The sequence below is a fragment of the Coniosporium apollinis genome (assembly GCF_000281105.1).
Source record: "Coniosporium apollinis CBS 100218 chromosome Unknown supercont1.61, whole genome shotgun sequence".
NCBI classification, from domain to species: Eukaryota; Fungi; Ascomycota; class Dothideomycetes; genus Coniosporium; species Coniosporium apollinis.
The window spans coordinates 35,562-54,876 of NW_006913323.1; the positions used below are offsets into that span (position 1 = coordinate 35,562).

Genomic DNA, 19,315 nt, shown 5'->3' on the forward strand with positions numbered 1-19,315 from the left:
GGCGGGGGAGGGGTTTGGGGAAACGGCGCCGGGGGGGGGTGCCTTAATATGCTGGTTTCTCACCCGTTCCTCCTTGTTGCTTTTGTGTTGTCTGTTGTGTTTTGTTTCTTGGCGGGCATCCCTACACCTTCTTCTCCTCCAGCATTGGGCGGCGTCTTTCTTTTCGTGTCGATGTAACCTGGGGCATTGCGGTCGTTCTTGGCCAAGCGGTCGAGCGGCATGGATTCATACTCAACCTTCTCTTTTTCTTTCCGGAAGCGTCGGCGTGTAAGGGAGAACGGGCGTTCCATTCCCTTTGTGTTGAAGTGTATAAAATGGCTGGCCGTTTGCGCTGGCCGTTGCTTTCGTTGAAGGACTGGGTCCTTGATTGTCAGCTGCATGGAAGGGGGCATGGCGGGAAAGGGGGCATGGCGGGAAAGGGGACATCAGTAATATGGATATTTTGAGGATGGTTAATTGCTTCTTCAGTGAATTCATGCTTGATGGCTTGCGCTGAGCTCTGCTGTTAACGATCACCTAATATGGTCAGACCAAGTGCAATAAATAGCACAGTGTAGTCCAGCCTGCGGCTGTCATGTGGCTGCGCTTCGACGATCACGTGACACATACACAATGCCAATACGAATAGGACACCGAGCGTACCGTGTCTTACCACCAAACGGGATATAGAAAAACATTCTTATTCACTCGCGAGTATATTACCTAAGATATTCGTACTTCCTCAACCTCCGCGTATCACCCATTAGTCCAAAACCCGCGTGTCCAATCTCAACACCGCTACTCCCCGCGGGACTGAGGACACCAAACCTGAGCTTTATCCGCCCGATCTCCTCCGCCAACGGTTGCTTCCCTAGACACTGACCTTCGCTTAGCTCGTCCAGATTCGGATTCTTGCGCGTCGTCAGCAGGATGGTCGAGAATGAGGTGCTTGCGCTGTAGCCATTGCTATGGTACGCGAAGCCCCCGATGGCGATCCCAGAGATGGTGAAGAGTATACCGATTCCGTAGCTCAGAAGTAGGTAACGGCTGCGGTAGGAGTATTCGTTTCGAGCGGATCTTATATTCGCGTGGATAGGCCGTTCTTCCCTGTGGGTTAAGTCAGTTCTACTGAGGAGATGGTGGAGAACTGATGGCTCGATTGCAAACTCACACAACATCTGGAACAGTGAAGAGGCTATAAGTGATATTTCGGGACAACTCTTCGACTGCTCTCGCCAGCGACCCAGCCCGACACATCCAACGTGGCATGGTTGCAGTAAGCGTTTGGGGCATGCTACTTGGGTCATCGATATTGATTTGGACGATGTGCTCGCCCAGCTCTGGACAGAAGATCAACCCGGTGTGATAGATGGGATCCCATACCCCAGTGTTGTTGGTGAAGTCGGCGTTTGATCCGCCTGCGCCAAAATGAGGCCACATCGAGTCAGCGACCTCGATGTGGCCTTTTAGGATGGATGCCATGGATCCAGCAACAGCCTCAAAGCCCATGCTTCCTACCATTCCATAAGTAAAATCGTCGTCAATATCATCGTACCGGTAAGGCTCTTGGGGGATGACCTTGCTCTCGTGTATTGTCTGGGCCCCTTGTGATAGATCGAATATGACATCATATGAAGTGTTCCACAACGTGCAGGAAATGTTAACATCAGGAGTTAGAAGAAGTATTGAGTTGTAGGCGCTCGGAAATGGGATAATTCCTACGTAGAGAAGGTCCATTGCAAAATCCCAAGTGTCCATAAAAGGCGTCCCGTTGTTGTTAAGCACGTTTTGAATGGTCTGGTTGTAATTAGATGGCCGAATGGATTCAAATAACGCTTGTTCTCCTGGAGCATTCACGTCTTGGCATCGAAAGGAGGGCCCGAAGAAGTTTAGGGAGTAGCTGTAGTCCGGGAATAATGGAGTGATCGCCAGGATCTCTACAGAGTAGGCACTGATCGTGATAGCCCGTTTCACCTGGACAGAGACAAGCGTAAAGTCACCTTCTCGTCCGAACACGTCCATGAATGCGGACGCATTCCAATTCACATCTGGGACGTTCAAGGTCTGAATTGTGGTGACGTTTTGTAACGTCACTGACAGCGTTGCAGGCGTTACAACAGCGAGTATAGGAAGTAGCCTATCTCAGATGCACGCAGTCAGCGACAAAATTCCGATTACAATAGCTTGGAGCTCACGAAAGAAGACACACCAGGCAACTGCAGCCAGCAAAGCTATAAGCTTCGTGTGAAGGAGTAAAGATTTGTTGAAAAATGCCGTTGGATCCTTTGTGATAGAGAACATACTGTCAATTGTCTTGATGTCAGTCGCCTTGCGCTTGAGATCTGTCCAAAGCTGTTGAGTCAGCGCTTGGCCCACAGCTGTCGCCATCGCGGTTTGAGACAAAAATGCAAGCCCGGACCCGATCCGTGTCGACCATTCCTGTTGACTCCGCGATGCTACTTCCCTTCCATCCATGATGGTGTAGAAGCTGTGATGGGTGACCGCGAGGAGGATTCCAGCAACGCTGGAAAATATCATCAAAAAGGGCGAGCGCCAATCGATGTGCCACCTGAGGAGTTGGTTTCGCTCGGGATGATTCGTTTGTGTTCCTCGCTTTGTCGAAGCTGAAGTACTCCGCGTGGGTGAAGTTCCAGGGTTACCGACCGATGGGAGTTTTATGGACGCCGAATCATCAGCAGCTGTGGTGGATCTTGCGGAAGGCTCCTCCCAAGGGAAAAGAGGCAGTGACAAGACTTCATCACTCGAAACCCTCCCATAATGAGAATCATGTTGAGCCGCGGAGGCAGGTGAAAGAGCATATAATGAGACCGAACTTCGAGGCGACGAAGCCATGAACGCAGCAGCCATGAAAGAAGGCGGCTTCAACGCGACAATGAAGACTTGCTCTACTTTACAAAACCGCGAAGATGTTAGGACAAGATTGCAGCCTGCAGACCATAATGTTATCTCTTGCGCAGGCTGGAGTGTGGCTTGGAGTCTTGGAAGCTATGCACGTCAGCACCGAAGGCGTTCCAGTCGCAACCTTCCAGCATTCCGACCAGTTGTGCTAAAGGATCTACATTGCACAGCCGCTATGCGTCGTAATCTGCTTGACCTTCCAAGGCTCACGCAGAAAATGATGGCCACGCAAAATGGCCGAAGACGCCCCGCCTCATACTAAGCTACACAACATTCAAATTCACACATCACGCCCAAATCTCTATATATCTACCCAAGAGTATGATAGTATGTAGAAAGCATAGAACAGCGATGGTTTTGGTATAAAGATATCCATATAATATTATTGCTGAGGGGTAATACTTTTGATATACATTTTGCGTGGCCACGGCTTTTCCGCATAAGCCTTGTTCCAAGGTTGCCATGAAGTAGCACATGAACCTAGGAAACACAAGACGGCTAAAGTACTCAGCACTCTTGAGAAATCAACCTCAACTGACAGTTCCCAAGGTAATGAGGGTAAGAGGTGTTAGACTACTCAAGTACTTTCCATCTCGCCAGCGGTACCATCTCAGTGCTTCCAAACAAAACGTCCGTCTCGGACCCAATGTCTCCACTGTCCGTCAGCAAAAGCGCACCATTCTCAGCGATGTCATCCCAGCTGTCCTCGTGCCGCCCGTGGTCTTCGGCGGCCTGGTCGTTACGTTGTGGACATACAAGTGCTGTATGGTGGTTCTCTTCCAAAACAAGATTATTTACATGCCGTCGGTGCCTCCGTTCTCACGCCGAGAAAAGATGGCAGATTACGCCAATATCTGCAAACCTGTTCACTGGGAAGAAAAACGCATACGGAGTCTTGATGGAACCGAGGTTGCTCTCTGTGTGGGCGGCATCGAGATTTCTGCGGATAGGAGTAACAAGGAGGTCATCGTGGTCTACTTCCAGGGGTACGTTTCCAGCTGAACGGTGCTTCTGGGCCAACGAGCTGAGGAATCCAGGAACGCTTCATCGCTTCCGCCTAGACTACCTTCTCTGTCAAATGTCCTCAAAGCACTTAACCATCACGCAGCGAGCCAGCACCCCCGGACACAATACACCATAGTCGCGCTGTCCTACCGCGGCTTCTGGACATCCCGCGGCCGCGCCTCGCAGAAAGGCATCGAGCAAGATGCAAGCGCAGCCCTAGCTTGGGTTCAGGAGACATACGGCGGCTTGTCACGTGACATGTCTTTGGTGCTCTGGGGGCAGAGTATCGGTGCGGGAGTCGCAACCGACGCTGCAGCGAGGTACCTCCAACAAACTCAGTCATCCTCTAAGCCTTTGAATATCCGCGGATTGATTCTCGAAACGCCATTCGTTAGCGTACGCAACATGCTGGTCGCGCTGTACCCGCAGAAGTGGCTGCCCTATCGTTACCTGTGGCCCTTTCTTCGGAATTGGTGGGATAGCGAGGCGGCGCTGCGGACGATTGCGGAAAGGAAACAGCCGGGCGATATGCCAATTCTTCTTGTTGCGGCGAGTCGAGATGAAGTTGTGCCGCCGGATCAGGCGGATCAGTTGGAAAAGTTGTGTCGGGAGCTTGGACTGCAAGTCCGACGCAAAGATGTCCCTGGCGCACTGCATACGGAAGCAATGGCCAAGCGAGAAGGCCAGATTGCCGTGGTTGAGTTTTTGAACAACGTGGGGACGAGCTGATGCTGCCGATGCTCAGCATCAATAGCGAAGTCGCTGATCCGGTGATTAAGCAGACCAACATTGATGGCGCAGATAGGAGACGAGACAACACACGGCCATAGTTCACCGGAAGTGTTCCACACGTATCATCAATGGGGCGATCTCCTCGTGTTGCGGACAAAGGCCAAGCTGTCTTTGTAGGGTTGCAGGCCGACGATTATGTCTCGTAAATGGTAAGACAAAGGTATTGTTCGAGAGCTCCTATCACTTCAACTCTTCTGCAGCGCTCAAAAGTCTCCTTGAGTTGTACCACAACCTGCCTTCAACCTACTCAGCGACTCCAATCGATATCAATTCCAACCATCAATCGTTTCAGCCAAGATTAAGTGCGAAGCGTTATCCAATCTCTCTACTACCACTATGCCTGCCAAACAGGTTTACAGAGTAGCATCTGCTATCAGTCTCTGCTCAATAAGCTCAATGACTTCACTTCCATCCTTGTATTCATCGTCCTCGTCCGACACCTCCCCCACAGCAAGCAGCGACGCCTCTCCACCCGGCCACTTCCGCGATGTTGACTGGATCTCTTCCCTGTCGCCCTCAAAACGCTCCTCTGATTCAACATCAAGCACACCGCAGATCTCGCCGACAAACCCGCATACACGGACTCAACCAGCGCGCATCGACTCTCGTATGAAGCCACCAGGATCGCCAACTTTATCATCCGCCAGGTGTCACCCACGCCGCGACGCAGTCAGTCTAGCGGCATGCGCGGCCTCACGTGGGAGTTCCACATCGTTAGATCTTCAGCCCAGGCCTTTGCTCACGTGCGCAGCTCTGGCAGTTGCGCATAGGGAGCAGCAGATCGAGCATCTCGCGCGCCTATTCGTGCTCTCTGATCCCATTCAGCAGGGCCTCCGATCTCAGTCCTACAACTCATCCGTCTCTTTTCCGCACAGCTTCTCGGACGTTGAGGTTCCCCGCCTGCCCATGCCCCAACTCTTCACCTCCCTCTGCATCACCGACCCCAACATCCCAGGCGATCCAATCAAGTTCCACAGCGCCGCCTTCCGCCTTGGACCGCGGGGTCTGAAGGTCGGTGCGTGTATGTTTCTGAACTTGCCGTTTGGTGAGGGGCAGGGCGTAGGGGTAGATGTTGTCATGGGTGGGGATGGACGGCTGAGGTGTGTGCTTGAGATCGCGATGCGTTGTGTCAGCGTTGGTGGAAAGAGAAGGGGAAGGGAAAGTGAAAGAGGAGAGATGTTGCTGGCAAGCCAGGTTGACGTTACGGAGGCTGTTTGGGGGCTCGTGGAGAGGTGGGTTGACGAGGGCGCTGAAGACGAAGGTAGACATTTCGAGGCGGGAGAAAGCGAGGGATCCATGGGTGGTGGTGAAAGGCTGTCCTGGTGTACCTTGCCAACATCGTTTGGAATCAGCGGGGCAGAGCTCAAAGCGGTCGCGACGGACTTCACATGGCTCGACCTCTCCGATGCGGAGATCGAAGCAGCGGCCGCGTCGCCTATAGCAGACGTTTGTTTCTCCCCGACCGAGCTCACCCACAACTTCGTTGGAGGCGACCCTCCCGCCATACCAGACACCGCCGCATTCACAAAGTCCACCGACGTCGCTTCAGATGAGCTGGCCTTCCTCCGTCTATGCCACGAGATCCAGTCCGACCATCAAGACTTTCTAGTCTTCGCCCCTTCCTCTTCCTCCTCTTCTTCTGAGTTCAACACACCAGTACTCAGCGGCTACGTCATCAGATATGTCTCACCCAGTCTTTCGTCTTCTCACACAGACCTTCGCGCGAATTTTGGGCGCACGGCACCAGAGGAGCTGGGTGAGCTGGCGGACAGGCTGGAAAGCGGGGTTGAGGTGGGGACAGGTGTTAGATGGGGTGTTGAAGGGCAAGAGAAGTGGAGTAAGTGGGTGAGGGTTGGGGATGGGAGGAGTGAGTGGTGGATCTGCTTTCTTGTTTGAGATTTGTATTCTGGGATGATCAGTTGAGCGGGCGTTGTGGACAGTCTGGAGAACGAGGGCGCTGGCGCTCGGAACTTCTTGGTATTTGAAGGCGTTGGACTAGGCATTGCCAGGTGGATATTCTGCTTAAAGAGAAAACCAGGCAGCTTTTCAGCGCCTGTCAAGACCTACCATGTTGTGCATTGTTGTTTGAGCCTTGAACATATCACGTCACGAATCCATCATGAGTCTTAAGATCTACCTAGATACAATCGCTTCCTCTAGATCCCCATCCAGATCTCTCATTCACGTCTCACATCGTTGCTGATACCCCTCACATGGTTCGTTCCCCCAGCATCCGTGTCGCAAGCCGCACGGATTGAAATCGAGTGAGGCTTCCCGTCCAAGACGACCATCCTGCAAGGTGAACTAGTCTCGGGCTTGGTAGCATGGCTGTAGGGTTTCGCTGCGCCGCCTGCTATGACTTTGTCGAACGTATCATGATTGGCCGAGTCATGACCTTGCACCTCTACTCCTCTCCGCCCCATTCCTCCTGTCACCCCAATTAACCCCATTGACCCCTCCCCTCCCTCTCGTGCTCGACGTCTGCGGTCTCGACCTGCCCCTAGCACCCCTTTGCGCGCCACCTCCCTGCGCCCTCTCCTGCTCATCCGCCTCTTCCTCCTCATCTTCACTTAGCATCGTACCCTCGATGCTCAGAAACCCCTTCTCTCCTTCTCCGGCCCCGCTCTCAAAATCCTTGATCCGGAACCGAATCAGCCCGTCCACCTTCTCCCCCTCCCCATCAACGTAATAGCCCTCGGCCTGCCTTCCCCTCCCCTGCCACTTCCGCATCCTGACGTCGCCATCTGTATCCCTCCCGACCTCCTCCTCTCCCTGGACATGTCCCTCTTCAGCCCCCGCCAGCGCCTGCCTATCCCCCGCACTAGTCTCCTCAACCCACCGCCAATCCCTCGGCAGCCGATTCCGGTGCACGCTCGCCGAGAAGAGGTTATACACGACCAGTCCCAAATAGCTCTCGTTGAGCAGATTGACGTACCCCTCCAACCACACCCCGCGCCGAGGCCGCAGGACCACGAAGTCGGCCGTCGCCCAGACGAAAGAGGCGGCGTATTCGTCTATGCTGAGGGCGAGAACGGGTTCCTCTATGTCGGCGGGATCTGGGGTGCGCGAGATGGACGGCCGCTCGGCCGACAGCCGCACGTTGGCGTACGAGAGGACCACGCCGTGGAGAGGCGGGTAGTATGTCAGGAGCAGCGGGGACAGGTGTTCGGCGCACAGCCCCGGGATCGGAGACGCGTAGGTTATGGGGGAGAGGGGGAGGTAGAGGGAGATTGTCTGGTGGACGAAGGGGGAGTCTTCTGGTCGAGGCGATTGTAGTGGTTGTGCTGTGGCGCTCGCGTTGGGTTGGTGCTGGGTGGAAGGCTCGCCGGTGGGTGGCGCGGTGCGCTGCCGCTTCGAGGGTGAGGCTTCGGTGCGGAGGAGTTGGGATGAGGACTCGGCGTCGTCGCGGGGCCGCTTTTTTGAGGAGTTTTTGAGCGCTTTGGTAGAGGGGTCTTTTGGTTTGCGCTGGCTTTTGTCTCTCAACTTTTTGGGCGTTTCTGGAGCGGCCGACATGGTGCAATTGGCGGGGGAGAAAGTGGTGATAGCCGTTGTGTGGTAGGGATGAAAAAAGATTCAGCCCTATCGGCATATCTACGGCCATCTGGCGCGTGTGAATCCTGGGACCAAGGGATGATGAACCGCGGGCCTCCAGGCGCTGGCGAATGTAATGATTTAATAGGATAGAATAGATTCTCGGCTTTCATTCTCTCTTTCCAAGATGATACCAGGATAACACTCCTTTCACCATGGCTTACTCTGGGCATCTTTCCCTTGGAACGGATCAGTTGATCTCCTTCGCGGGCTGGTTCTTCCTGGGCCGTGTGAGCTCTTCGATGCGCGTCTTCCGAGCTCTTTTGTACTGATATCCGAGTTTCAGGCAGTCAACTGGCTCCAGCACATTTACTACTCCCTCACCATCCGCGCCGGCAGCCGCAAGCCCGCCCCCGGGAGCCCCCAATACCTCTCCCACCGCCGCACGATCCACATCACCGTCGTAGTCCTCTACCTCCTCTACACCATCTACGAAGCGGACTGGCAGCTCCAGCGCACCGGGAATTTCTACCGCCTCCTCTCCATCCCCCTCGACGCAGACGAGCGCACCATCCAGTCCCGCTTCCGCCGCCTCGCCGCACAGTTCCACCCGGACAAGCTCCCCCCAACCCTCACCCCCGCCGCCTCCGCCGCCGCAAATGCGCACTTCGTGCGCCTGCAGCTCGCACGCGACACCCTTGTCTCCCCCGCTAGACGCTTCGCGTACGACCGCTTCGGGCCGGACGTCCTGATGCCCGGGTGGAGCAACTGCATCACGGTGCACGACTTCGTCTCCTTCGGCTTCCTGCACCTGTGCCTGCCCTTCTACCTCAGCACCGGCGCGTTTATGCTCCTGGCCAACCTGCTCGGCTACATGGCATGGGGCCGGTACTGGCGCTGGCTCGCCTTCGCCTCCATGGCCGCGTTCGAGGCCCGCGTGCTCAGCGCGCCGGAGCTGCCGTTCGTGGTCGCGCGGGTGCTGAACCCGCTGTTCGGCGTGCTGGGCCACCCGGCGTATCTCCCCTTCCAGGCGATTGTCGTGGCAAGGAAGGTGCTGGTCGCGGTGTTTGTGGCGTCGCAGCAGGTTGCGCCGCTGCTGAGGCCGGTGACGAAGACGCAGATGAGCGAGGCGGAGAGGTTGCAGATGTTGGTGGCGAGGCAAGAGGTATTGGTCATGGGGGCGCATATGAAACTGGGGGAGTTGTTGGAGGAGGAGTTGAGGCCGTTCATGGGAGATGGAGAGGCGTTGGTGGAGTTGCAGGCGAAGCTTAGGGAGAGGCATGTGCGGAATGCTATTGAGGGGGATGCGGAGGTTATCGCGGCGGCTAAGAGGGCGAGGGCTGGGGTTGAGGGCCATGCGAACGGGACGGTGCCGCATGGAGAGCTAGAAGTGCCCCTGGAGGTGGATAGTTAGGGCATACAGCTTGTAGATCAATGCCACCTTGGGTGATTGGTGCATCAGAAAGCTGAATTGCCGAACATCTTCCTGTTGATGGAATTGTCTTGCTGCTCTATGACTGACAGGGTCATGAGTTCAATTCAATCGTGACTCTGGTGTCGAACAAGCTGGAGCACAGATGCGGCAACGAACTTTTCGGATGGGATTCTCTGGCTGCTCTACAAATGACACGATCAGGAAGAACACCGTGGGTGGGATTGTCTAACTACTCCATTCTTGACGAGATCAGGTGGCCGTTTCCATTGTGAATGTGGTGTTGAATAAGTTGGGCATAGGTGCGGCAACGAGCTTTTCGGGTTACTCTTGCACTTAAAGAAATTGAGGTTCTCTGCTTTTCGGCTCTCAATGAACATAAGTGCAAGCAAGTAAGTTAAGTGAATGCTTCAAAAGCAACTCTTATCCGCATAGAACATGGCTGTCTCTACACAGTAGACCATCTCCTCAGCGAATTACAAGCTGGCCCGCCATACCCGACCTATCCCCTTCACCTCCCTCCTTCTTCACCAGCCCTGCTCCCCGCTCCCCGCCCTTGGTGCCCTCCCCGACCCGCCAGAACTTCATCGACTCGTCCGGCCCCGCCGTTGCCAGGACCGTTCCATCAGGGCTCATCGAGCTGTGGAGAATGCGCGCCTCGTGGGCACCGACTTCGAAAGACTTGACGAGCTCGGGGTAAGTCCAGACGGTGAGACTGTTGTTCGGAAAGCCGCCCGTGCTCATGATCTCCTTGTGGTGCTGGCTCCAGTGGAGGCCGGTAACTGGGCTCTTGGTGTCGACGGTGTCAACTCTGGTGCCCTCTGTCGAGTTCCAAAAGTGAATTTTGCCGTCAGCACTGCCACCTCCGGTCGCCAGGAGATTGTTGCGCCACGGGCACCAGGCCAGTGCCTTCACGGCGGCGTTGTGGTTCGTCTTCCTGTGTTGTGGCGCATCGAGCTTCCGCGCGTCCCATATGCTGACCAGATTGTCGTTCCCACCGGTAGCCAGTCGTGCTCCATCAGCCCTCCACTCCAACCCGCAGACCTCCAGTGTGTGCGAAACCAAGTCAGCGATCTTGTGCTGTCGGATTCGAACATCGTGATTGAACACCTGGCCCTTGCGGTCACCGGTGGAGAGAAGGTGCTTGTTCCAGCCCATGACCCCGACGCGCTCCTCGTGCCCGTTCATGCTGCGGATCTTGGTCTGATCCTCCACGTCCCAAATCTGAACTTCTCCTGTGCCGAGGCCGACGCCCAGATGGGCGCCGTCATTGCTCCACTTGACTGATGAAACGTATGTCTCCGCGCTGGTTTCGAAGAGGTTTTCTACCGTCCCGGTCTCCGCTGACCAAATGTATACCTGCCGCTCAAGCGCGATTGCGATCTGGTTGCCACGCGACCAATCGAGAACGTTGAGGTAGTAGTCGTCAACGAGACCTGGTGCGTCGAGTACGCGTTCGGGGGCTGTTGCGATGCGACGACGGTGCTGAGCCCCCCGAGCACGTGGAATGAGAGGGCGGTTGTACACCGCTCGGAGGTCGATTGGCCGCGACGATTCAGGCGCCTTCGGCTGAAAGGAGAGGATGCGCGTGGTTGGTGCCATGTCGCAGGCGGAAGAGAGTGAGGATTGATAGGCTATGGAGTCCGGCGACTGCTTGGAGTGTGGTATGTCGTGTGATGACGTGTTGTCATCATCATCGTCATTCAAGCTGAGCCCTTCCAGTGACAACCCGTACGCTGCGCCTGCCAGCACTGATGGTGGCTGCTTCGAGCTTGTGGCCCTCGGCGTGCGGACAGTACGAATCGGAGCCTCATCTACCCTCCGGTTTGGGATGAAGCGGTCCGTCTTGCCGTACTCTTTCCTCGTACGTGGCTTCCGTCTGATGGCGGAGGTAGGAAGCAGCGTCCGTTCAGACTGGGGAAGGCCTTCCCAGGCCGGGCGGGGGGAGGCGGTGACGATGCTTCGCCGCGGTCTGGGGGTTGAGGGAGGTGGTGACGGTACGTGGATAGTCTCCGTCCGAGGCGACGGGAGTTTCGGGCTGCTAAGAAGCGGCAGCCGCCCGCCCGCCAGCTTGGTTGAGAATGCTTTGCTGCCATATTGCTTTTCGGGGGTCGAGATAGCTAAAGTTGCCATTTTGCTGATGAAGTCGATGAAGGGTGCTTGCTATGATGCCTCTAGCGCTGAGATCTACTCTGGTGTTGAGTTGTTGTGTAGAATGCTGCGCGTAGGAAAGCAAACGAAAGATGTGTGAGGATGAGGTGGATGGAAGGAAGGAAGGAAGGAGAAAGTGTTAAGTAGAAGGTGTTATTGTTTAGAGCTTGGCATCCCTGTTACCGAGCAACGAACGGGAGATGGATGACGCAGGGTCCGTGGGCGCTACCGGTAGTGATCATCCTAAGCTACTTCCACAAAGTCACATGACGTGAACCTGGTCCTGCGATATGCTGGCCCGAAGTGAATGAGGTCTCCAGCATCCTGGGTTGACCGCTGCGGAATACCTGTGTGAGGTGAATGGAGTCTTCCGCACGTAGGATCAGCTGCTGCGGATCGCAAGCACATGCCTAAAGTCCAGAGCCCTTCACCTCCTGAATCTGACAGCTGCGGAAGTGCTTATCTGAGCTGACCAAAGTCTCTCATGTCTAAAATCCATTGCTACCGATTGCATGTCTGAAGTGTATAAAGCCCTGCCCGTCCTACATTGACCGCTGCGGAGCGTCAGTTCAAACCGACCAAAGTCTCCGCATACAGAATCTCCAGCTGCGGATTGCCCATCTGAACTGAACGAAGCCGCTCGCGTTCTGAATTGACAGCCGCGGAATGCCTCTCCGGTCTACGGTCTACCTAGGTAAACGAGCGTCTTAGTCATCCAATCACGAATTTCCCCGAGGACAGCTGTGTCTTGAGACGACATCAACTGGCACGAGAACGGGGAACTTCATCACGCTCATTATCAACTTCATGTCTTCAACACCGCTCCACGACGTCTGGGAGGCCGCCTCTGCCAACCCGTACCAGCCGATAGTAGGCAAGAACGCTCAGTTCACCGTCGGATTCACCCTGCTACTCATAGCCTTGGTTTTATCAGGCCTCTTCGGATTGAGTATGATTTCTCCTGGTCGTTGACTGCTATCCTAGGCGACAGCTAACAGTTCATGAAGACCGGTCATTGACAAACCTGCCTGTACTCGGTGTTCCTGCATCTCTGGCCTTCGGGTAGGTCTGCGCCCGGAAGCCTCACCCTACGCAGTGCTGATGTCAAAGCAGCTTTGGCGCCGTCTACATGATTTGCGCTGTCGGCGTTTACGTCTAGTCTCCTTTCCCTGGGTCGCATACGGCTCGGCTCGATCATCAATTACCGTGTATAATACCTCTGGATGCAATAAAAGCGTTCGACTGCTCTCAATAGCGGCCCTCACGGTGAACTCGCGAGTGTTGTGATAAAAAGAGGGGCATTGACCGCGACCCTCGTAATCAAATCTTACCGCCATGGCTACAACACCCTCCGCCGACCGCGATGATGACCCTCCTCTTTTCGGCGCAGTATCGAGTTCGGCGCGCCAGCTCTACCAGCTACTACGCTGCATCGCCTTCGCGCCCAAAGCCCAAGTCAGCATCAGCGAAGAGGGGCTACGCTTCTCCGTAGAGGAACACAGCATTATGGAAGGCCTCGCCTTCCTCGACAAATCCCTCTTCACGTCCTACAACTTTGCGCCGCACTCCTCGACCGCAGCAACTAACGACGCCGTCTCAGACGCTTCCACATCCGACGACCCCCCCGTATTCCAGATCTCCCTCGTCGCGCTGCTAGAGACTCTACAAATCTTCAACATCGCCGACCCGCCGGGCGGCCGGCCAGGATACCCGTCATCCTTCACCACCGGGCCCACGGCCTTCGACAACCGCGTCTTAGGCCTAACAAGCACATGCCGGCTCTCCTACGCCCAGCCCGGCGCCCCACTCTGCGTCATCCTCGAAGAAGCAGGCGTAACTACGACCTGCGAACTGACAACCTACGAGCCTGCCGCCGCGGCAGGCGACATACCATTTGCGCGCGACCAGCTAGCGCTGAAGATTATCATGCGGGCCAGCTGGCTTCACGACGCCGTCACCGAGCTCGCGAGCACAAGCCCTGAACGGCTGACGTTGACCGCGAGCGCGGATCCCGTCGGGTTCGCCTTGGGCGCGACTGGCAGTCTGGGCAGTGCGGTCATGGACTTTAGGAGCGATTTGCCGTCGACGGTGACGGCGTCGTCGGCGGGCTTCTCGTCACTGTTGGAGACGTTCACGCTGGCTCCGACGTACCACAAGCCCGGGCGGAAGCTGAGGAATAGTTATAAGTTTGCATCGATCAGGGCGGCGAGCCGGGCGATGGCTGTTGCGACGAAGGTGAGCATCAGGGCTGATGAGCAGGGCGTTTTGAGTTTGCAGTTCATGATCGAGGTTGACGGGGGAAAGGTCAGTTTTGTGGATTTCAGGTTCGTGCCGCTTGTTGACGAGGATGCTGAGGATGAGGAAAGGGAGCAGGAGGCGGGACCGTGACAAACACATGGAGCATGAGTACAGACTGGGGACACAGAACACGCAAGCTGTGCCATGCAATATCAGAAAAAGTTAGAACCTTCGATGAGCATTTTTTTCTTTACAGCTTAGCCTGACGCTGCTGATGGAAAAGTGCGCCGTGTGAAACAAAAACGGCATGTACTGATGAAGCTATCGACATGCATATGCGAGCAAATGAGTGAGGTTTTTACATAGCTGCGTGTTGAGAACGACGTGGAGGTCATCAAGGTCTCAGGGTACTGCCAAATGCGGCTCCGCTAGAGTTGTTGCCGCTAAGCGAGAGCTGGCCTTCAGTTCCATCTGTGAAGCGCGACCTAACCACCTACAACCACCTACAACCACCTGCACCCAAGGAACCCCGCAACAGCATCACGCACGCCAATCAACGGCGCGAAAGCCTTGCTGCCCGAGGAAGCGTCGCATGAGCGGGATAGAGATTCTTGCATAGGAAGGGGTTTGAGCGTGGGAGGTCGACGGCGCTGAGATCGCTCGCTATTCATCCGACAAGTTAAACGACAGGGCGCCTTCAACGCGCATCAAGTCAACAGCTCCACCCTCGCAACCTCGTCTCCGCCGTCGCCCAAGGTCGTCAAAGACGCCACGGCAGCGCATTCACAATGTCGGAGAACATAGTTGTGGGTTGCCTCGCGAGCCCGACAGCAGTCCTTGCTTCAGCCTCTACTTCCTCTACGGGAGCACTGGGCTGACATGGCACTTCGTACAGGGACCGACCTACGCTCAGGTCATCGAAGCTGTGATTGCAGCTTCGGAGAATGACTTCGAAGAGGCCGGTGTCGACAGCCAAACGCTGCAAGAGCTTCGCTCGGTATGTGGTGACATTCCGCTCTACTGCCTCTCGTCGGACGGGACTTCCGTGGCATCTGCAATTTGTATCTTTCGCCTGCTGTTTATTCCGTCCGTTCCGATTATGGTTGCGCCGTCGTCGAGCAGAAACAATGCAATGTTGTTTGTTCGTTCTCTGTATGGCTGCCTGGTGGTGAGGACCGCAGTGGGCCAGTAAAGGCGGGGTTGAGCCGCGAGCAGCGGACAGCGATCTCGGGGCGCTGGCTGTTTTTGCTCGTTTTGTACCCCAGCACCCCCACCAATTTCCTGCCGCTTGACTAGCGGGTCATGTGATTCTACTTTACTGCATCTACCTTTGGTCTCATCATTCCTTTTATCTCTTTTAATTTTGTTCTGTAGCCTTCATTAAGTACTGACACGTCGTATAGGGATGGCAGAAACGGCTGTCGGAACTGAGAGTCAGCCACTTCCCCTGGGATCCGCCTCCTGTTCTTCCTCAGGTCGCGAACCCTCCAACCGTGCCGTCCAATATTTCAAAGCATGAACTCTCGCCGCTTCCCGCCAACCTGGGCACCCCGCAGATGAACTCTCCGCATGGCTATTCTGCTAGTCCTCATATCAAGGTCGAACCTAGCGTCAAGCAGGAGTACGCCAGCCCCGTGCAGCCGGTCGCTCATTCTGCTCTGAACCAGAAGCTGGCGCACCAGCGGGCACAAGCATACATCGCGAACCAATATGCCGACCAGGCAAAGGGCTCAGTCCCTTCTGTCAACCCGCTCAACCCGCAGCCAAACGGGCTTTCCCTGCCCGGCCAGCAGCAGAGGCCGATGGGCTTGCAGCTTCCCAGTCAAGGCCAACACCGTCCTCAACAACCGCAACAACCCCAGCAGACTCCGCAAACGCAACAGACTCAGCAGAACTACCAGCGCCCGCAACAGGCCTATCCTGCCGCTTCTCAGTACGATGGCGCCGACGACGCTTTGGAGTCGTGGGATGCTGTGCTAGCGGACCGCCGCACGCACGGCAACGACGGCAGACTCACTGCCGACGGCATTATGCGTCAGAAGCTCGAGCAACTGGCTGAGCAGCAGGACAGCGGCTTGTTCGTTCCACTCGATCAGCCTTCGAAAGGCAAGGGTAAGAAGCGCCGAACTACCCAGGCTCGCAGCAACCTTCAAACCGTGTCGGAATCGCCAAGCATCCCGCAGCTCGATGGAGAGTTGGACTCGGAAGTCAAAGAGGAACTGGATGAAGATGCCATCAACTCCGATCTAGACGACTCCGACGAGGACCCGATCGTGGAGGAAAATGACGATGACACTTTCGCTGCACTGGGCGACCATATGGTCTGCACGTACGACAAGGTCAACCGCGTCAAGAACAAATGGAAGTGCACGCTTAAGGACGGTATCCTTCATGCCAACAACAAGGAGTGAGCCCTCCCGAAATGATCCCTTGACATGATGTACACTAATACATGTTGCAGCTATTTGTTCCACAAGGCATCAGGTGACTTCGAGTGGTAGAGCGCTGCAGCATACTCCCCTGATTCAGACAGGTGACTTCGAGTTCTAGAATTCCGTGAACCGGCCAGTCGCCTACATCCACCACTACTTTCTGTGTACCACTAGATCTCATATCAAGATTGACCCGGCATATCCTTGGCTAAGGACAGACGACTCCATAACTTTCACCGGAGACGCATCCACATTTCTTTCTATGCCCGACGTTGCGGAACCCTTGAGTTGGTTCCAGGAAGGACGCAAACGCTACATTCCATGAGAACAGTCCACTTCGGCGGTAGGAGCAGCTGACAGGGCTTTCTCTCACTGCTGTTCCTACCACCAACTTTTGAGGGGGCTTCTGGCTGACTCCCGGCTTGCATCAGGATGGGTCTGGCGTTTCCTTGTTGTATCCTGGCGGACTCAGTGGCGGACTATGGCGTACTAGCGGTGGCATATGCCCGTCATGATGTAGTTACGTCTTAGAGATCAAACCAACAAAAATGGAACAGGAGTTCCTGCAAAGGGACAATATCCTATCCAGGGTCGTGCTGGTTTGTCCCTACTGAGTGATCCTACCTTTCTCGCTCAGTAACTGCCGAATCTCTCAGAAGCAAACTCATACGTGCTTCTGCCCTGCCGTAGCGCTCCCGTGAGCAGTAGCTGCAGGCACATCTCCCGTCACCACTCCACAATTATCCGTTTCCCAACGAAAATCAATAGCCCTGCTAGATTTTGCACGTTCAGAAAACCATGGTGAATCTGGAAGTTCATTCCAATAGTTTGAGCTAGGTTTAAAACAAGGACGCCGAGCGCGACTTCATAAAGCCTAATCGTCAAACTCTCGGAGGCACATACTCATTACAGCCATATATCTCATAAATCCATTACCTTCCCATCCTTTCCCCTTTCCCTATAGTCCTCCTCAATAGCAGCATCAACAGCCTCAATACTCCTCGCCCCAACCTCCCCCCACGTTCCCCCCGCAACACCCCTCCCACCCTCCACCAGCGCAACGCCACCCAGATTCCCTAACCGCCCACTCTCCCATATCTGCCCGATGCTCTGACCTAAATACTCCGGATCGCCCTCTCGGGTGCGGTTCGCCGTAGCAGCCGGCGACGGCCACGCCAGCGCGGCGGCGAAGAGCTTCGGTCGCAGCGGCGCTGTGCCGTTGCCCTGTGACGAGCCGTTGGCGGCACCATCAGCCGCCGCGAGGCGAAGGTCGTTGCTCCAGTCCCAGATGTTGAAGCCCGGGCCGGCGATGCTGCAGGCGGGGTCATGGGCGAACATGACGGTGACGAAATCGACGAGGGCTAGGGTTGCGAGGGTCTGCGGGCTGGCTGGGCGCCGGCAGGGCCGGGTGGCGGAGACGTACAAGGCCTGGCCGGATTGGGCGGTGTGGTCGCGCAGGGTGGCGACGAAGTCGGCGGAAGTTCTGCTGCCGTGGACGGTCATGTCGAGGTCGAACCCGAGATCGAAGCCATCGACCGAGATGTTGGGGCCGAAGGGGCGGAGGTGTGTGAGTTGCCTGGAAGAGGTGGACGGTGGGCCGAAGAGAGATAGGAGCATGACGGCTGAGTGGGGTCTCTGGTCGAAGCTGTTGAAGGCGGTGCGAGCGGTGATTGTAGAGCTATTGGTGGCAGGGGAGTATGGCTCGATAGTAGTGCCTAGGATTCCGATGATGATTTTCTTGCCGAGAGATTGGCAGTACGTGATGGTTTCGGCCAGGTTCGAGCAATCGCGTAGGTTGGGTGCGTCAGCAAGTTGCGAAGCTGACGGACCAAGGCAATCTGTCGTGTTGGCGAATGTCGGGAAGCCGTTGGGGCCGTTGAGCGTTGCGATGAGCGGCAGGGTTATGATATCGACGGCGGGTTTTGCGCAGAGCAGTCTGAGGTCCGTCTGGCTATTGCTCGCAGAGCTCTGTGTGTAGTAGACGGCGATGTTGTTGCTCGCCCGCGCGTTGAAGGCCGAGACCGACGTGCTTGTTGGCTAAGTCAACGTACTTGAATTGAGAGGAATGTAGTATGGAGGGCTAGTCGATGATGACGTTGCTGGGGTGGTAGTGGTCGCGATAATGGTTACAGTCCTCGAAATGCGGGTTGTATAGGTCGTTGTGTGGCGAGTGCTTATACTGGCTACTGTTGGCAGAGGACTGGGTGCTGACGTCGAGCACTGTGACTGTTGCAAAGATTGTATTTTTTCTTTCAATTCCTGGTTGATCTGGAGGAGCTCCCCAAGGATATCCTTCACCTCTCGGAAGTTGTCCTCGATATCGTCAGGCAGCTGTCGAAGATCGTTCAAGAATCTCAGCGAACTGTGCGGAGGTCTCTCGGAACCTCCCTGCAGCATGTGCAGGCCTTCTTCTGACCTTTTCTCCACAGGCACTTCCCTCCTTTGGGGAGCTTCGTCAGTTTGATGGATATGTGGGCCATGAGCATGCCGCTTGATATGGATATGGTTATGCCTATGTCCGTGTACTAAGCCCGCAACAGTATGACATTGGCTAAGTACTAGCAATGACAGAAGAAGAGAGGCTGAGTATCTGTTATGGAGGAACATAGTGCGATGGTGACGTGCTGAGACCATACAATGCTCTACAAAGTCTACTTATAATATTGACAGCGGGACAGAGGAGATTGGAAAAGAATGGAACAGCGGCGGGAGCAAGGCATGAAAGTTCCAGGCAAACCCGCCCGAAAAATCAGAGCGATCACCATCAAAGAGTATGTGGAGAGAAATGGGTGGCTAAGTGTGAGTACGCGTGAAGCTCAATGGCTCTTGGGCATGA

General features: G+C 55.5%; 10 protein-coding genes across 10 annotated transcripts; 6 read left to right on the top strand and 4 right to left on the bottom strand.

The window, feature by feature from the left end:
* Positions 1-698: 698 nt before the first annotated feature.
* W97_08699 (uncharacterized protein) lies at positions 699-2,367 on the bottom strand (the record flags this gene model as incomplete). The annotated part of the gene is made up of 3 exons (XM_007786566.1): positions 699-1,086; positions 1,151-2,116; positions 2,189-2,367. 3 exons carry the CDS (start codon positions 2,365-2,367, stop codon positions 699-701), a joined length of 1,533 nt encoding a protein of 510 aa, XP_007784756.1.
* A 1,296-nt stretch (positions 2,368-3,663) lies between these two features.
* Positions 3,664-4,632, top strand: W97_08700 (uncharacterized protein; the record flags this gene model as incomplete). Its single annotated transcript, XM_007786567.1, has 2 exons — positions 3,664-3,884; positions 3,936-4,632. 2 exons carry the CDS (start codon positions 3,664-3,666, stop codon positions 4,630-4,632), a joined length of 918 nt encoding a protein of 305 aa, XP_007784757.1.
* A 969-nt stretch (positions 4,633-5,601) lies between these two features.
* On the top strand, positions 5,602-6,591 carry W97_08701 (uncharacterized protein; the record flags this gene model as incomplete). The annotated part of the gene is made up of 1 exon (XM_007786568.1): positions 5,602-6,591. The coding sequence occupies one exon, from the start codon at positions 5,602-5,604 to the stop codon at positions 6,589-6,591; it is 990 nt and encodes a 329-aa protein (XP_007784758.1).
* Positions 6,592-7,083: 492 nt separating this feature from the next.
* Positions 7,084-8,208, bottom strand: W97_08702 (uncharacterized protein; the record flags this gene model as incomplete). Its single annotated transcript, XM_007786569.1, has 1 exon — positions 7,084-8,208. One exon carries the CDS (start codon positions 8,206-8,208, stop codon positions 7,084-7,086), a length of 1,125 nt encoding a protein of 374 aa, XP_007784759.1.
* A 233-nt stretch (positions 8,209-8,441) lies between these two features.
* Positions 8,442-9,640, top strand: W97_08703 (uncharacterized protein; the record flags this gene model as incomplete). The annotated part of the gene is made up of 2 exons (XM_007786570.1): positions 8,442-8,516; positions 8,573-9,640. The coding sequence occupies 2 exons, from the start codon at positions 8,442-8,444 to the stop codon at positions 9,638-9,640; spliced, it is 1,143 nt and encodes a 380-aa protein (XP_007784760.1).
* A 486-nt stretch (positions 9,641-10,126) lies between these two features.
* Positions 10,127-11,791, bottom strand: W97_08704 (uncharacterized protein; the record flags this gene model as incomplete). Its single annotated transcript, XM_007786571.1, has 1 exon — positions 10,127-11,791. One exon carries the CDS (start codon positions 11,789-11,791, stop codon positions 10,127-10,129), a length of 1,665 nt encoding a protein of 554 aa, XP_007784761.1.
* An 825-nt stretch (positions 11,792-12,616) lies between these two features.
* W97_08705 (uncharacterized protein) lies at positions 12,617-12,968 on the top strand (the record flags this gene model as incomplete). Its single annotated transcript, XM_007786572.1, has 3 exons — positions 12,617-12,758; positions 12,817-12,871; positions 12,923-12,968. The coding sequence occupies 3 exons, from the start codon at positions 12,617-12,619 to the stop codon at positions 12,966-12,968; spliced, it is 243 nt and encodes an 80-aa protein (XP_007784762.1).
* A 176-nt stretch (positions 12,969-13,144) lies between these two features.
* W97_08706 (uncharacterized protein) lies at positions 13,145-14,197 on the top strand (the record flags this gene model as incomplete). The annotated part of the gene is made up of 1 exon (XM_007786573.1): positions 13,145-14,197. The coding sequence occupies one exon, from the start codon at positions 13,145-13,147 to the stop codon at positions 14,195-14,197; it is 1,053 nt and encodes a 350-aa protein (XP_007784763.1).
* A 638-nt stretch (positions 14,198-14,835) lies between these two features.
* W97_08707 (uncharacterized protein) lies at positions 14,836-16,548 on the top strand (the record flags this gene model as incomplete). Its single annotated transcript, XM_007786574.1, has 4 exons — positions 14,836-14,853; positions 14,943-15,044; positions 15,451-16,454; positions 16,509-16,548. The coding sequence occupies 4 exons, from the start codon at positions 14,836-14,838 to the stop codon at positions 16,546-16,548; spliced, it is 1,164 nt and encodes a 387-aa protein (XP_007784764.1).
* Positions 16,549-17,400: 852 nt separating this feature from the next.
* Positions 17,401-18,876, bottom strand: W97_08708 (uncharacterized protein; the record flags this gene model as incomplete). The annotated part of the gene is made up of 2 exons (XM_007786575.1): positions 17,401-18,508; positions 18,692-18,876. The coding sequence occupies 2 exons, from the start codon at positions 18,874-18,876 to the stop codon at positions 17,401-17,403; spliced, it is 1,293 nt and encodes a 430-aa protein (XP_007784765.1).
* Positions 18,877-19,315: the final 439 nt, after the last annotated feature.